At 42.6% G+C, this 15,855-nt stretch overlaps 1 protein-coding gene across 3 annotated transcripts in view; it reads left to right on the forward strand.

The window, feature by feature from the left end:
• The first annotated feature begins 13,389 nt into the window (after positions 1-13,389).
• PDZRN4 (PDZ domain containing ring finger 4) overlaps positions 13,390-15,855 on the forward strand; it is a 258,182-nt gene continuing 255,716 nt past the window's right edge. For 2 of the 3 annotated variants that reach the window (XM_018919644.3, XM_018919643.3), the window contains exon 1: positions 13,391-13,605. Coding sequence is in view for 1 of the 3 variants with exons in the window: in XM_030238569.2 (XP_030094429.1) it covers positions 14,620-14,634 (15 nt within the window). In the remaining 2 variants the exon portion in view is untranslated. Of the gene's footprint in view, positions 13,606-14,594; positions 14,635-15,855 lie in introns of all 3 variants that reach the window. The other variant, XM_030238569.2, reaches the window with a different exon arrangement.

Raw genomic sequence — 15,855 nt, forward strand, 5'->3', positions numbered from 1 at the left:
TCAATGCAGAATAGAAAATGGTGTTCACATCTCAAAGAAAAGTGGCACTATCTTTTCTTTTCTTGACAGGCTAACACGTTTGTCTTTTACCTCCATGCCAATTGACTAAGTGTAAAGAATATAATGAAAAGACACTTGAAAAGTACCTCCTTCACTTTAGTTGGCCTTAACTCTCAATTATTCAAATGACACGGGAATTTATGCCAGTTTTTATTCTCCAAAATACTGTAAATGTTCATGATTTAGGTGGTAACTTCAACAGGCAATCCCTGGTGAGCACAGATGATTGGATTCTTCTGGTCTATATTTAAATAATTGTGTCTTTAACACCTGATGCTTTTGCTCTTTTACTGTGTTGTCACAGCCACCAACTGTCTGCTTCACAAAAAGGTATGATATAAGTTTCTTTCTCTCAAAGCAGGCAGCAGACATGGCAGTAATGTAGTATCATCTGCTGGCAAAAAGACAAATCCAAACAGAGAATACAAAGATACTGACTGAGCATCATCCCTTCCTCATGGCTGTCATGGTGCAGCTATTTACCTATGTCACCTCTGTCCTCCAGTTATTTGATGCTTGCAGAAAACAGCACATAGAGAAGTGTTTCCACTGCACTGAGATAGTCCAGCTCCAGCCAAATTTAGATCCTGTTTTGTGGCATGCAGCTCCAAGTGGGCACGTGCCATAGGGGTCATTGCCTGACAGCAGGCTGGTCTTAAATCCTTCAGGAAATACTCAGATGGTGTGGCCCCAGGGCACTGGAGAGCACACAGGCAAGAGTTGTTGTCCTCAGTGTACAAAGACTCTGTCCAGACATGGAAACAGCACCCTGGCCTCAGAAATTATACATCCAGCACAAGCCACTGAATTCTCCTCAATGGGAGGAGAGAAGCAAATATCTTCCAGCATAAAGGTCCATATGAAGTGAACAGGGAGGATTTCAACATCCAGTGAGTCCTGAAGTAAAAGCCTTTGGGAGTGCACAGCAGCTTGGACCCATGTGCCAATAACTGTGCTAGCTGCACATTGACATTCATTTCTGAGTCTCACAGGGAGAGAGGCACTAAACTCAGGTAATTCATCCCATCCAGACAGCTCTCTATGAATGGCTGCCCTGCAGTGTGGTAGCACTCCTGGGACATGGTAGGTGAATGGGACTGGTGGAATCAAATGATGTTTCCAAGCTGCTCAAATCTTGTACTAACCACACCATTCATGAAGCACTGTTCATGGTCAGCACTTCTCCCAGGACTGGTGTTCAGATGGCACAGCCCTGAGCCAGGCCAGAGCCCCTGGCAACCACTTAGCAGTGCCCCAGGGCTGGCACTACCAGCTGCAGGTTGGGTTTGTTAATTTTCAGTGTAAAATCTTCAGGGTTACTATATGTTCCACAAAAGCTTAGTCCTTACTTTTAATTTGTCTCTATCTGCAATTTAGAAGGGAGTGGAGACATGCACAGGGCTTTAGGGAAAGACTCTCTGGTGAGGCTTTTGCCCTTCAACATTAAACTGCTGTTATTTGTCTTGTGAGTTTATGATGAGCCAATATATTCATGAAGTCATATATTTATTTTTCTGCCCAGAAGGTTTTTAGCTATAGATCCTGAGAAATAATCATCTGTCAGATCTCTGTGACAGGACTGAAGCAGTTAATTATGGATCCTTATTTAACTGTACTCTGACAGAATAATGCATATCAGACTCCCTGTGGATCTACCTGCAGCTCAAAGAGCTGCTGAAAATCAGCCAATCCACTGTGCTCCTCTGAGCCTCCTCTGACAGAGCAACAGAGCACCCAAGTACCACTGCAGGCCTCTGACATGTGTGCCCAAGCCAAGGTGATGGCATCAAATCACAAGACTCTTCAGCCAGCTTCAGTACCTGATTTATCCCTAGTAAAGACTCGTGATGGAGTGATACAAAAAGGTCTACAGAGGGTGAGTGTATTTATATATGTGAGCCTTGTGCAAATAACGGATGTAAAGCATGCACGGGGATTGTAACATAATCTGACAAAAATTAATACCTCAAGCAAAAAAAAAGCCCAAAACAATCGAGAGGAGCTCTGCAGATTTTTGTGGCAGCTTTTATACAGACAGGTTAAACTCTGTGCTCCAAGAGCCAAGGAAGTGCACCCACCAGAATGACTCCACTGGGGTCTGCTCAGCAAAGGTTTCTGTCATCAACCTACAGCACTGACTTGTGTGATGCTGCAGAGGTGATGACTTAGACAGCAGTACAGAAGAGGGTAAAACAGTTCTGTGTAAGTAAGGAAGGAACCGATAATTCAAACACTCAAGACTGAGCCAAACATGCTAATACAAATGACCTAGAAAACAGCATTAATTTTCACTGTTAGTACCTGTGTGTTGGCATACAACAAAAGAATCTGCTCCTTTGGGGGTTATTGATTCCAGGAGGCAGGAAAACAGGATTTTTTAAATATAGAAACAGCATAATCACTGTTTTGGTCTTTTTCAAATCAGTACTGAGGAAACTAGAAGCCTTTACTCTGTCAGGAACACAGGGCACAGGGGGCATGAACTTAGTTAACACAGTTTATCTCCCTACTTGGCATCTTCCAGGATGTCCTTGCTGCAATTTGATAACCTGGTGGCTTCTGGCCAGTGCTCTCCCAGCATTCAGCCTTTCAGCAAAGATAAACAAAAACGGATATTTCCATGATCAAAGTACTTAGCCAGACTTTCTTGCTTGCTTGCTTGCTTTCCTGCTTTCTTTCCTGATTTTCCTTGTTCGCTTTCCCCTTTTCCCTTTCTCTCTTCCTTGTCTCAAAAGAAAAACTGAGTAGGAATTTGAACACTGGTAATAAAAAGCCATCACTAGGGAATATCATGACTAGTTAAGCTCTGAAACAAGGAAAAATCCCTTAATGACTATCTAGGTGTCCAAGAGATTTTGCAAGCACTCAATTTCATGGACAGTTCTGGTACAACAAAGAGGTAGGTGAAACCACCATGACTTTTAACTCCATCAAGCCCTGGGTAGGCTTCTTCCCAAAGCTCTGAATCAGATCTGGAGGATCAAGGATATATTCCAATGATTTAAAGACTTGACATCAGTATCAGACATTTTAAAGAACTTGAAGCCACGTGCTCTGAAAACTAAACTAAAACACATGTGTTATGCATTATCCAATGAACAACCTGCAATTTCTAATCTAGTTTGATAATGAACAGGATAGATATTTAGATGCCAGCATTTATTGTAACATACATCATGGCAGAATGGGGGAAACATGCCTAAGTTTGTCTTTGTGTTGAATGACAGGTGTTTTCATCAATAAAGGCTTTATGTGCTGTGGACAACTTATTCCACCCTGACTCAGGTACCTCCGTGGCTTCCCCTATGTCCTACCACCATGATACCTCTCCTATGTCTGGGGAGCCAGCCAGGCAAGCTTCAGTGAGCATTTAGCCCTGGGACAGGCTGATCACATCACCCTCACCTCTGCTGGTGGCAAGGAGAGCTCACCTCAGCTGTGCTCATTGCTGAAGCCAGGTGGGAGCACCAGGGTGATTGGCTACCTCTTAGGGCTATAAAGGAAACTGAGGGAGACTGTGTGCCCCAAGGGAGGCTGCCAACGTATGTGTTCTGGGTTTTTTTTTTTTTGTGTGGTTTTTTTTTTGGGTTTTTTTTTTTGTTTTTTTTTTTTTTTGTTTTGTTTTGTTTTTGGGTTTTTTTTTTTTTTTTTTTTTTTTTGCTTCAGGATCTTGAAATGTTGGAAAATTTAGATTATCAATGAAATACTTGAACCCTATTATACCAAAAGTAAAATCCTGGGGGCTGTCTGCTCAAGAGAAAATGAGTTTGTACCATCCTGACACAGAGGAACTTCAGGGGAACTGAAAGGAAGGAAATACTACTGTGGAGTACACCACTGGAGAAATAAGTGAATGAGAAGTAAAAAGATTCTTTCTAATGATAGCATTAGAAAAGCAAAGTCTTGTTGACAGTATTAGCTTCTCAGAAATTAATGAACTAGAACTACTGTGAGAATAATTGCATATAAACTATGATAATGCTGATGTTATGCCAAAAGCTGTGATGTCTATGGAGAATTAGTACAAGATCAAACTCCAGGGAAGTCAATTCTGTTTCTGACCTTTAAAAATGCAAGTAAACACAGGACGAAAAAATCTCATGAGAAAGACTATTTGTAAAAATACAATGGGAGATCTCACATCTAAGTAGATACTTTTCTAAATGACAAATTTATATATTTATGATCATTATTTTAAGCTTTTCCCTTTTCATGTTTATTTGTAGAAAGTGGTGGTGTCTTTTCTGATTTCCATATTCCTGATTTACTAAATAATAGTTTTTCACTGGCCTAGTGTTCTCTGATGGCTTCTTAGGATAAATATGAAAAAATAAATTATGTCTTGCAGCTCTTCATCCCATGAGTAGATACTGACAGGACCTGTAAGTTAATCGTGTATCCAAACTGCTGAAAGAACTGTGTACAGGGATTAAATAGTAGCTATACTGAATATATAATCACTTGCTTCTCTCTGGTAGAACTGCAAGCAAAATCTAGAAAAATCAAATGTACCCTTCATTAAGGACACGTGAAAAAGCATTATGTGTTTTTTTGACAATACCCATTTAAAATATCTTTGATGATTTTTTACTTTTTTGGCTCATACCAGTAAGCCTCCGTTATTTTTCCTTCGCAAAGCACGTGCTCAACCAGAAGCAAAAAGTAACTCACTTATTAAAAAAAGGAAAATAAGTAAAATATGTGGAAAGAAGATGTTAAAAAAAATCCTTCAATTATGGATGCTAATGTTTCTGTCCATTAAGGATCAAAAAGCAATTTTCTGTAATGGATATATTAAAATTAACTCTCATTACAAGCTGATGACTGCCAGATGTTAATAAACTATTTCTAAATGCTTATCATTAGGAATAATAATGACTAAGCTCACAAAGTGTTTTGTGTGTGTGTGCCTGTAAAACACAGCACAGAGAGCTGTGGCTATATTCTCTTTAAACAATAAAGCATGATCATAGAATGGCTTGGGTGGGAAGTGACCTTAAAGATCATCTAGTTCCAGCCCCCCTTGGTGAGCAGAGACACTTTCCACTAGACCTAGTGGCTCAGGGCCAGAAGAAAACAGTTGATTTCTACCAGACAATAAGAGAGCATACCTTCACTTTGGCCCAGGGTAGTGTAAGAGCTGTCATGGGAGCCTTTCCACCACATTTTATAACCAGTGTTGCACCTACAGGCAGACTAATTTCTTGGCTCCATCCATTATTTATTTGGTCAATGCCTGCAAGCTGGATCAACTGTCAAAAAAAAAAATCAACCTTTATAATCATTGAGCTGAAAACTGTTAAGTAGCACATTTTTTACTCTGTTCATTGCATTATCAATTAAAAAACCTTCCCAGAAGGACAGCATAAGACAGGATCCTGCCTGAAGACATTTGTGGCACCTGCTGACTATAATGACAGCAGACTGGGACTGAGATTGCTTGTGGAGGATGCATACAGCAGAGGTATAAAAGAATTGCTTTCCTCTCTAAAATAATTATTTTCTAAATGTTGTGCTATTTTTATGAATCTCCTCCCTTTTTTTTGTTTGTCATTGTAATATCCCAATCTGTGCACCACAAGCCCTCTCTGGGTAAATTTAAAAGTCACAAAGGAGTTCCTAAATTTTCATTTTCGCCGTGCTGCAGTCCTTGACAACATGGAGGCACAGGAGAAACCTTGAACCTCTCTCCTATAATGTGTATCAGGGCAGTTCATTTGTCAAACCCTGGTCTATTTAACTTTGCAATGAACTCAGTAAAGCTGGCTTTCATTCCAGCTTGATTGAATCTACCCAAGAGCCAGAGAAGTTGTTATCCCAGCTGACATCTTGCAGAGCCTCCTCACCTGCAAGGCTGGGGAAGCCTTTGCCCTCCTGGCCACAGCTGAGATTTCTTGTGCGGTTCTTTATCTCCCTGGGTAGGCTTCTGTAGGAAGGGAGAATCTACAACTGCACAACAGAGAACAAAACAAGACTGAAGCATCAGATTGCCATTGTTACTGGGAGAGAATGGGGTTTGTTTGGTATTCATCCAGGGAATGACAGGCAAAACCTTCCTGGGAAAGGTCATCATCCCCTGTTCTGGGAACTCTTCCTTGTGGGCAGCAGCAGCAAGCAGGCTCACTCCATTGGGCTGTGCCAGTAAATGAGACAGAAAGAGAGGTCTGTGTTTCCAGCAGGAGGAGAATTAACCACTAGGGCCTGCTTTTTCCTCCACTGAAGCTGCTACCCCCACAACACATGCACTAGAAACAGCTCTGCACGTCCACAAGTACACTGACATCAGGGAGCAGCTTTCATCAGCTTGAAATCTCCTTACCTTGGTAGCTCAGTGCCTTTCAGTTGTGCTCAGAGATCTTCGATTTTCTCGTATGGTAAATGAAATCTAGCAGCTACACATTCTTATGGAAACCATTAAACCACACATGGAAAATCTAATTTTCTGTATCGTTTTCATTGGTTTACAATGTCTTAAAAGAGCTAAAAGAGTAAGTGAGCATTCAGCTGGAATAATTTCTTAAACCAACAAAATTAATTTCAGTGCTGCGTTTTCTGTTTACTCCTTTCCTCTGTGTAAAGTTTCTCTCCTTGTTCTTCCTTTGGATCAAGTACAACTGGCTGAGCTTAGAAGGTATGCTAAAGACCTGAACAACATGACTGACTTGTTTAAATCCAGTCCTCAAAGTCTAAAAACATCATTCTTCTTCTTGGGGCTGCTCAGGTTTCCAGGTCCTTCTGGAAAGATGAGCAGGGGCCTCTGAGCATCAGCTCTGGCCAGTGAATGCCAAGATGCCTCACACACTGCCCTCAGACAAGAGCTGGAAATGGGAGGAATGCATAATTTTTCCTGTCACTGCATTGGTCAGTATCCCCCCAGTCTGTCATAAGGGCAAATGTGTTTGGTGGATTCTATTTTTTTAATTGCTCTGAGTTTCAGATAAAACTCCAACTCCCCGGAGGACTCAGCAGGGTGCTGACCATTGCTGTTGTTGTGAGGACTTGCAGTAGTGATGAGCATCATCTTTCCCCCTTGGAAAATTGGCTGCACTAGGGGAAAGGGAGGGCAATGGATGCTCACAGCAAAGAGGAGCCAAGAGACACAGCTTTCAGGCACTGCTGGGCTGCTGTGGGCAGGCTGACACTGCCCAGACGTGGCTGCTCCCCTTCTGTGAGGCACAGAGGGTGCATTGCCCTGGCCTAGGCTAAAACCTCTGTCCTTCTGCTCCGTCCTTCCTAAAATGTCCCCTAAACTGAGATTGCCTGCTACCTAACTGGATGTGCAGGGGTCCAGACATGGGATGGATGGCAAATAGCCTTCCCAGCTGAGAAAGGACTTCTAGCAGCCAAAGTCCTTGCAAAAAGGCGGGGCTTTCCCCAGCCAAAATTGCTTGCTTCTCTCCAGCTAGGCAGGCACATCCTCTGCATCTCCACACGGGGTCCCATGAGCTGAAAGCCAGCTTTTCCAGCTGTGACAGTGGGGACTCAGGAGTTTGAAATTGACTAAGGCCTCAAAGTGGCTCATTAATTTGTAGGATGATGTCAACAAACCCTGTTTATGCCTACTGAGAGAAATCAGACACCTACCAACTAAAGGAACAGCTAAGCAATGCTTTTTTGAAGATAGCAGTGGCGCCTAACTGGTGGGATCAGGCACCTACATACCTTTGAGGTACTTGGCCAAGGAGATTAAGTGACTTGCCCACGGTCACACAGGAAATCTATGGCAGAGCCAAAAACCTCTTGATCCAACTTTCAAATTACTTAACCACAAGATTATCATTCTTCCATGTATTAAATTATTAATTCTGATGCTTGTCAGGGAGCCTGAGGCATAGGACGGGTGCTTATTAATTGGAGCCAGACACATAAACATGCACACTGATTTATGTATTCATATATTTAAAATTGGATGAAAGAACTATCTGGTATCTCATTTTGGATCTCTCTTTAGTCACTCACCTCCTGGTTTACATAGAGTTGAGGATGCACTGGAAAACAACCAGTTTCCTCCCATATACGGAGCACTTGCTTATGGGCCTATACATGCCATAGGATTCATTGGAAGTCAGGGAGTTTGTCTTTGCTGTGTATCATCCATGTATCATCCCAGTCTGTCTTTCAGATTTAGACACTGCTGTCACACATACCTGGCCAGGGCTTGTTTCTCCATTTAGCCAATGTGGCAACAGTCTATTTTCTCTCTAGTCTGGGTTTAGTTCAAGTGCTTGAACCACCTGCAGTTCTTCACTATTTTTTATTCCCTTAAGAAACTAAAATAGAAAATATCCAGGGAAGATGAAGAACAGTAACACTGACAAGGCTTATGCACTGGACTGGGATGCCTGCATGGAGAAATAGGTCTCCCTCTCCTCCTTCAGAGTCAGGGGATGAGGGTAACACCTCTGGGGGTGACTCAGAGAGGAGCCTTGGATATACGCTCTGACTTGCCCGCTGGGGGAGACGCTCTGTCTGCACTGACTATCAAGGGAGGCCAGGGAGGCAAGGCTAGCAAATGCAGGCATTTAGGCATTCAAATATATATGCTTTTAATGCATTCCTCACACCCTGCACACCTCCTACTTATGCTTGAAGTACAGTGCTGAGGACTGTGGAAATACTGGATTTCCATGAGATGTTGTACTATGAGCTGATACGCAGATAGAGGGGGATAAACCAGCAAGATTAAACTTACCTGTAATTATGTTTTTGTGAACAGCTACAGATGTGCTCCAGTTCTGGTCTCAAGAAAAAGAGGACAGTCAAGGCCTTTGTAGCATGTAACCAGAGCCTCCCCCATCGACTCCCAGCAAGAGAGCAGAACACCAGCCCCATGCTGGGCAGGGAAGGGTGATAATAGGGGGAGTATTCCTGTGGCAGAAGGTTTTAAGGAAATCAAAGCTCAGGTGTGTGAGACCAGAGCTGAACTTATATCTGAAACTATGGGGACTGTAAACCTCTGCCAGCAGCAGTTCACTGTGTCACAGTCCACTCCACAGCACATCCTAACAAGCAATCAGGAGTTGTATGTGGTCTCTAGGAAACATAAGTCACTGATCTTAAAATATCCAGAGGCAACGTATTTTGGGGTTAAGTTGTGTTTTCATCAGATTATAATAATCAGATAAGTGGGTTTGGTAAACCAGGTTGGTGACTTTTAACTTGTGTAACTTGGTAACGAGTTACATATCTGGGTATTTGTCATTAGTGTTTTACAATGGTATGGGAGCACTTCACCATGTGTAATGGATTTCAATCTGCAACAGTTCAGTAATGCAAGGAATTAGAATTATTATTCCTCACAGAAAAGGCCCTGAAAGACTTAAAAGCATGGGAATTACTACTAAAAGGTGGAGATTGTATTTTGTTTTCCCTTGCACAGAAGGATAAGAAAAAGTACCTCAGAAGGTACTTTTTCCTTACACAGAAGGATAAGAAAAAGTACCACAGAAGGATAAGAAAAGGTATATGCATAGCATGGAATATCTCTTCCTTGTGCAGCAGGCCAACAAAATGCAACAGGCTCGTGCTTCAGTATCTGGGCTATTTGAATAACACTGTGTGGCAAACACAAACATGATACACAGAAGGAATGAGTAATTGGTACATACAGTGACAAGTAGCAACAAATAGGGACTGAGGAAAATGCATTTAATCAGCTTTTGCATTCAAAGCCAGTTTAATCTTGCCCTTTTTTTTGTCTGTCTCTCTTACTGGAGTTTGTATTAAATACAGCCACAATCAGACAATAATTCCCTTGGTCTGAGTGAAATTTACTGGGTGCCTTATCCTTCTGAAATTTAAGCTACTTCCACAGCATCCATCTTTTGGTTTCTCTTCTAGACATATCCTCACTTATCTGTTATGTGTTACTGGTGGATATTTTCAGATATCAGGTCTGCATATACATATTAATCTTGATTTTGGGTGTCTATTCAGACACTTTTGGGTGCTAGATAACTACTCTACAACCATCACTTTTGCAAAGTTCCTAAGGGAGATCTTTGGAAAAGCGAGAAGGGAAAGGGCTTAGATTTGGAAACTTTTTCAAAGGCGAGCAGCGCAGCTGTCAGAGAAAAACCTGGAGATTAGTTTTGGGAAAAAAAAATGTTCCTAAGAGGCAGGATGGAGAGAAGCACTAGGTTGTGGCACTGGTCTAGAATTCAGCAGTAAAACTGAGACAGGAAGAAGTTAAGGTAATGGAAAAGCAGAAAATGGCTGTCAGAAAATGGCATGGTCAAAGCTCTCCTTTTTGGAGAAATTTTAACATTTTTCAGAACCTTGAAAGTCCAAATACACCTCCCTTCTAATTGATAACAACATCATTGTATTCTGGAAGATCCTAATCTTTAACCAGTTCATCCAATTTATCAACCAGTGTGGTCTGTAAGGAGTCTGTGGCTCAGCCAAGCAATTTTGCCCAGGCCCATAGCCACTGATGCAGACAAACCTGGCATTCCCACTGCCCTCAGGCTGGTCAGACATTGCCCAGGTTTGGGCTGAGAGCTCTCCTCACAGCTGCCTCTAAGTATGGGCACAGTGCCAGGCTAACACAGCCCTGCAGCACTCGCCTGTGCTTTCATGTCAGGGCAGTGAGGACAGCAGAGGTCACACTTGCCTGCCCACTGGGTGGCCATACCTTTCATGTCCTGATGCTGTGATGGCTCCTCTCAGAAAAGTCATTCCCATTGTTCAATGACTTCAATGTTTCTAAATAGTCTTCCCATTTTCTGATCTACTTGCAAAATCCTTTGGGTTTTTGTATGTGCATGTGTAGTTTTTTCTTTACTTCCTCCATTTCTTGTGCTTTTCTCTATGAGCACCAGCTCTCTGTGTTTATCCTGACTTGGCAGCTGCCCAAAATGCTGCTGTCAAAACACATCTGTAGAATAAGTGGTGAGTTTTTTAAAGCAATGTAAACAGACAATAAATTGTTATGGGTTTTGCCCACAGAATCCATGCATCTTTGATTCTTAGTACTTGTTTTATTTAATTTGATTTGTTGTTGGAAATGTCTTGGGTTAGTTTTTGCCATATAACTGTTGGGAGCCCCACAGAACGAGTATGACAATGTAAGAGGCAGTTTTGGGTTACTTCAGGCAAAATTTCAGGGCTGCTGAGAAAGTCCTAAAGGCAGCAAACAGGTCAAGGCAGGTTGATCTCTGCTTTTGGCTTCATTATGTGTGCCCACAAAAGTGTCACAGCAGATTCAGGCATGTGGATCCACTAAAAAATCTTGTGGTTTCTTCCACATGGATTTCTGTAAATGTGGGACAATCCACCCTTGCTAGTAAATTAGTGTTACTGACAGAGAGAGCAGGTTGCCTACCCAAAGAGTGGCAGAGAGAGGGAGCAAATGCTGAATCCCTGCTGGTGGTGGCCACTACAAAAGAAGGGTTGCAGAAGGCAGGGAGGGAACAGAGGACGCTGTAGGGACTTCAGCCACAACCTTCTCCGTAATGCAGAGGAGTCATTTGTTCAGCTGCAGCTGTCCCAGGTTCATTCAGATTCCAGAAATACACGAAGGCAAGTGTATAATCTCCTTCTGTGATCATTCAGCTGTAAAGGATGGGGTAAAGGCTGTACACTGTGGCACAGTAGCATGATTAAACCTTTGCAAAGGACTTGTGCCACAGGCTGTCCACACTCATTGGGTCTACAGCTGTAAATTATGTGGTCACTGAGGCTGGAGAAGTGGCTGAAGGCCATTCACAATGTGCCACTGGTTTCAAAAAATGATTCATGAATCACAGTGGTCCAGACCAGGCTGGACTTTGATGCCATGACAGCCCCTACCAGGCCCATGCTGGGTCCCTTCCCCGTCAGCAGAGTAATCCACCCACAGCTGCGGCCAGCAGCCTTCATGTGCACCCTGCAGCATATATGTGCTTGGCTAATTGAAAATCATTTTTTCATGAGAATCAAATGAGAAGCATAGCTGTGGGAAACTGCTCTCTTCCATCTGAATAATGCTGCTGGTAGTGCTCAGATAATTGATGGCTGTGGAGCATGGGACAGCATGTGTCTTTCCTCAGAGTCACTTAAGGTGGGACAGGGAATATCTGCCCACAGAAAACACTTGATTAGAAAACTATGGTAAGAATCTTGCTCTCCTTTAGCTGCAGCCATACCTTTCTAGGAAAAGAGCCAAATTCTTAAATTTCTGCTGACAAACTGAGGAAATTCAGATGTGTAACTGAGTGTTTTGGGTAATATAATAAAATACAAGAGAAGTGGGGAAAAAAACACTTCAGAACATGCATGAAGGACAAATTTTTGCCACCCCTTACTCTGCTATGTGTTTCCTGTTTCTGACTGGATGCATACCTTGGGAACATGAAAAAAAGCAGAGGCATTTGTGAGGCTTGTTCTCACTGCTGTGCTATAGGTCTTTCTTCTCCACCTGACATGAAATAATGGTGTGTTAGAAATATGTTTGTTTCCAACCAGCTGTTGACATAAAACTGGATTATTTTTCTTTTGCTGGTGCCTGAGGGCAAGACAGAGATTGCAACACATGAAGCAGACAGCTACAACAGGCAGAAAGAGATATCTGGCAGGAAAATCTAGACCACCTAAGTAAGACACAGATTTCTTACTCAAGGAAGGATTTCTGCCTTTAAACCTTGATCCAGAAAGCTTTACACATCAAGCAGGGATCAGGACAGAGCAACCATCAGACATGGTAGGCATAGACATACACCTGAATTTCTGCCTCTGTTTTGCCCTGAAACCACCACTTCAGGGCTGTGTTCTGTTCCTCTGTCCATGGAATGTGGAGGCCTTCAGGTTCATGACAGGGTTAATGGTCTCCTAGGGAAGCAGAAGTACTGAGGTTGCTGGTGGTATCAGCTTCTTCCTCAGGTAGGATCTGATCTGCAGCCTCTCTTAGAAAGTCTATCTGGATAATCTCTGTCTCCTAAGGGATTATATGCCTCTTTTTAACAATGAGGCAGCAAAGCATCCTTAAGAAGAGGCACAGGGGAGGGGTGAGATTCCATGCTCCTGTCAGATCCCAGCCCCTGCTGACAGGAACATAAGGCTCATGGACCAGGAAAATAGCAAGTGATAAGGAGCCTGATCCCAAAGGTAAGGTCCCAGGGTGAGCTGATGTGTAACTGAGTGCTTTGGGTAATATAATATACACACTGCTGTCCCTTAGTCACCCCCCAGCCAAGGGGCAGGCAGAGGGACTCCTCTCAGAGGAATCTCCTCCTGTCCCCAGGGAGTGGGCAGGCACCCACATGACTCTGTGCAGGAGCAGCACAAAAAGAAACTCCCAGCAAGAGCTCAGCTCTGCTGGCCCACAGCTCGAAATGGTAATTAGATAGAGGAAAGAGCCACTCTTCATATATAGCCAGTGCCAAACCTATATCCTACTACAACAGGAGCTCCCAAAGAGAGACCTGGTGCTCTCCTCCACACCCAGCCAAGCCCAGATTATTGAGAAATTTTCCATGTAGCTAGAGAGCACCTGCACAGCTGCACAATCCCTCCTGAGACGTGGATTCACCCAGACTGGGTCCGACAGGCCAGAGCAGGACAGAGGTGAGTCTGTTAATCAGGGGGGGTCATAGGGTCTGTTTGTCCCTCAGGAAAACCAAAACTGTCCTAGGATGACTTCTGAAATGTTTCTGGTGTCTGCTTGCAGATGGGCTGGCAGAAACCTTTTTGGGAAGGGTGATGTAGCTTCTGTGGAATTTGTGTGGTCATGCACCATCCTGCTTTGCTCCTTGCTGAGGCAGAAGGGAGAAGCAAGTGCATAGTGGGTAGCACACCTGGGTAGCAGAAGAAACATTTTTCAGAATATCATCTGCTACAGGGCCAGCATGGGTACTTTTGGATGTGCCTGAGGAGGTGGAGGCTGCAGGCTGGTGGTGCTTCCTGAGCTTCCTTTGTATGCTTGAGCAGAGTGCTGGCCATCAGGGTGCCCTGTGCATCCCCAGTGCTGTCACAGGGCCCTGCACTTCACTGATGCTGTTTTCTGAAACGTTTCATCATTTAGGCTGCAAAATAGATCAGAACTATGCTCTCCCCTTCCAGCACTTTTCTGTCTCAGTTCAGATCTCTCTCTCAGCTGGTTGGTATGCACACCTAATGCCCTAAACAGGAAGGGAGACCAACTAGGTGACAATCTGCACAGGAAGGTGTCAAACAGGGCACAGGGCTTGTGAAGAGTTCTGCCTCCTTTTGCAGTGCATTAAATGGTTAAAATAAAAATTCTGACAGAGTGGATTTGAGGATGAGTTTTAACAGTAACAACAATCTAAAAACTCCCCTTCCTGCAGTCCAACAACTGTAAATAGAAGTACTCAGAAATAATCACTAGTTTAAATAATCTGCACCTGCGTGTCACATTCAGGTTCAGATTTGGCTCTTGAAATCCTTTGAACTTAAGGGTCACTAATTGTCCCTTTAAAAAATATGTAAGACTTCTACCACAAATTATATGAAGTTCCATACAGAATAAAGCACATAAGTTCATACATTCACTCCAGGAGTACCATTGCCTTACTCTTGCTTTCCTGCATTGGTAGGGTTGGACCCACAGGTATTACAGCAATGCAGCTTATTCAGGTAAGTGGAGACCTTCAGACTTCTTTATGAGAACCATCCATCTTACCAGGCTGTAAAATATTGTCAGCACTAGGTTTAGTTTCCAGTTGGTCATATGAACAAACGTGGTATTCCCTAGTTTTTCTGAGCCATTTTCTCATTTTCTTTATTGTGGTTTCAGGATCTGTGTATAATATGACACTTTTTACTGTGATTTATGGCTTTAGGTGAACAATATGCTGTATGTGGTGTTAATTGCAGTGGATGGAATCCAGAGGCATTAAAATGCTCGTCTTCCTTCTGTGCTAATGAGCTTTGATTTCTAACCTGTCAGCAGGGATTATGTATTAGAACGTCATGTTTATGATTCTCCACAGCAGCTCAAGTGTCAACACTGTCATCCAAGCACTCTCCATTCCCTCCTCCCCAGACTAGTTTTGACAAAAGGGAAAAATTGATTTGCACTGAGACTTGGCTTAGGCAGTGCCTGAATGCAGTAAGGGTAAAATGGAAATAAATACAGGAGCTCAGGAAAGGGTTCCAAAAGAACAACTGGTCAGTTTTAAGAAAAATACACCTTTAATTGGTGCTCCATTCCAGAGAATAAGATATTAAGTTGGTTTTTTTTAAGTGGATGGCTTCATTTTGTCTGTAGGTTTGAGCAGGTGGTAAGAAATACAGATCTCCTAACAGCTAATAATAGTACTGAAGGAGTTTCCTTCTCTGGATTTATGGTCATCAAACCATCTCCCTATTTAGGCTTCCCATTTCTGAAACAGAGCTAAATGCTTCCTACTTCTCTCAGGTAAGAATAAGCTAATATGCTATTATCCATGGAAGAGACATTCCAGATAAACCCAGGTAGTATCTTTCAGAAGAAGCCTGGATTTCCTTCTCAGTTAGTTAAAAAAAAAGGAAAAAAAAATAGCTTTGACTTTTTCTGATCAATTTTGGCATTACCTCACACAAGTCTATCTGATATTTGACAGTATTTCTATCAAACATTTCCATCAAACTTGAAAACAATATGCATATATATAGATATATGTATTCTTTGAAAAGAATCTGAAAACCTAAATGAGTATGTCAATCTGCTAAGACTTCAAAAATTAAATGGTAAGACAGGACGTGTCTTACCATTTAAAGAAAGAAAATGTAATAAATGTAAATTCATCTGTCAAGTGTTTCTTATGACATGCACTTGATATCATCAGATGCTATATGTTCTGTTGCACATTTAAC

The sequence above is a fragment of the Serinus canaria genome, chromosome 1A, assembly GCF_022539315.1.
Source record: "Serinus canaria isolate serCan28SL12 chromosome 1A, serCan2020, whole genome shotgun sequence".
Classification (NCBI taxonomy): domain Eukaryota; kingdom Metazoa; phylum Chordata; class Aves; order Passeriformes; family Fringillidae; genus Serinus; species Serinus canaria.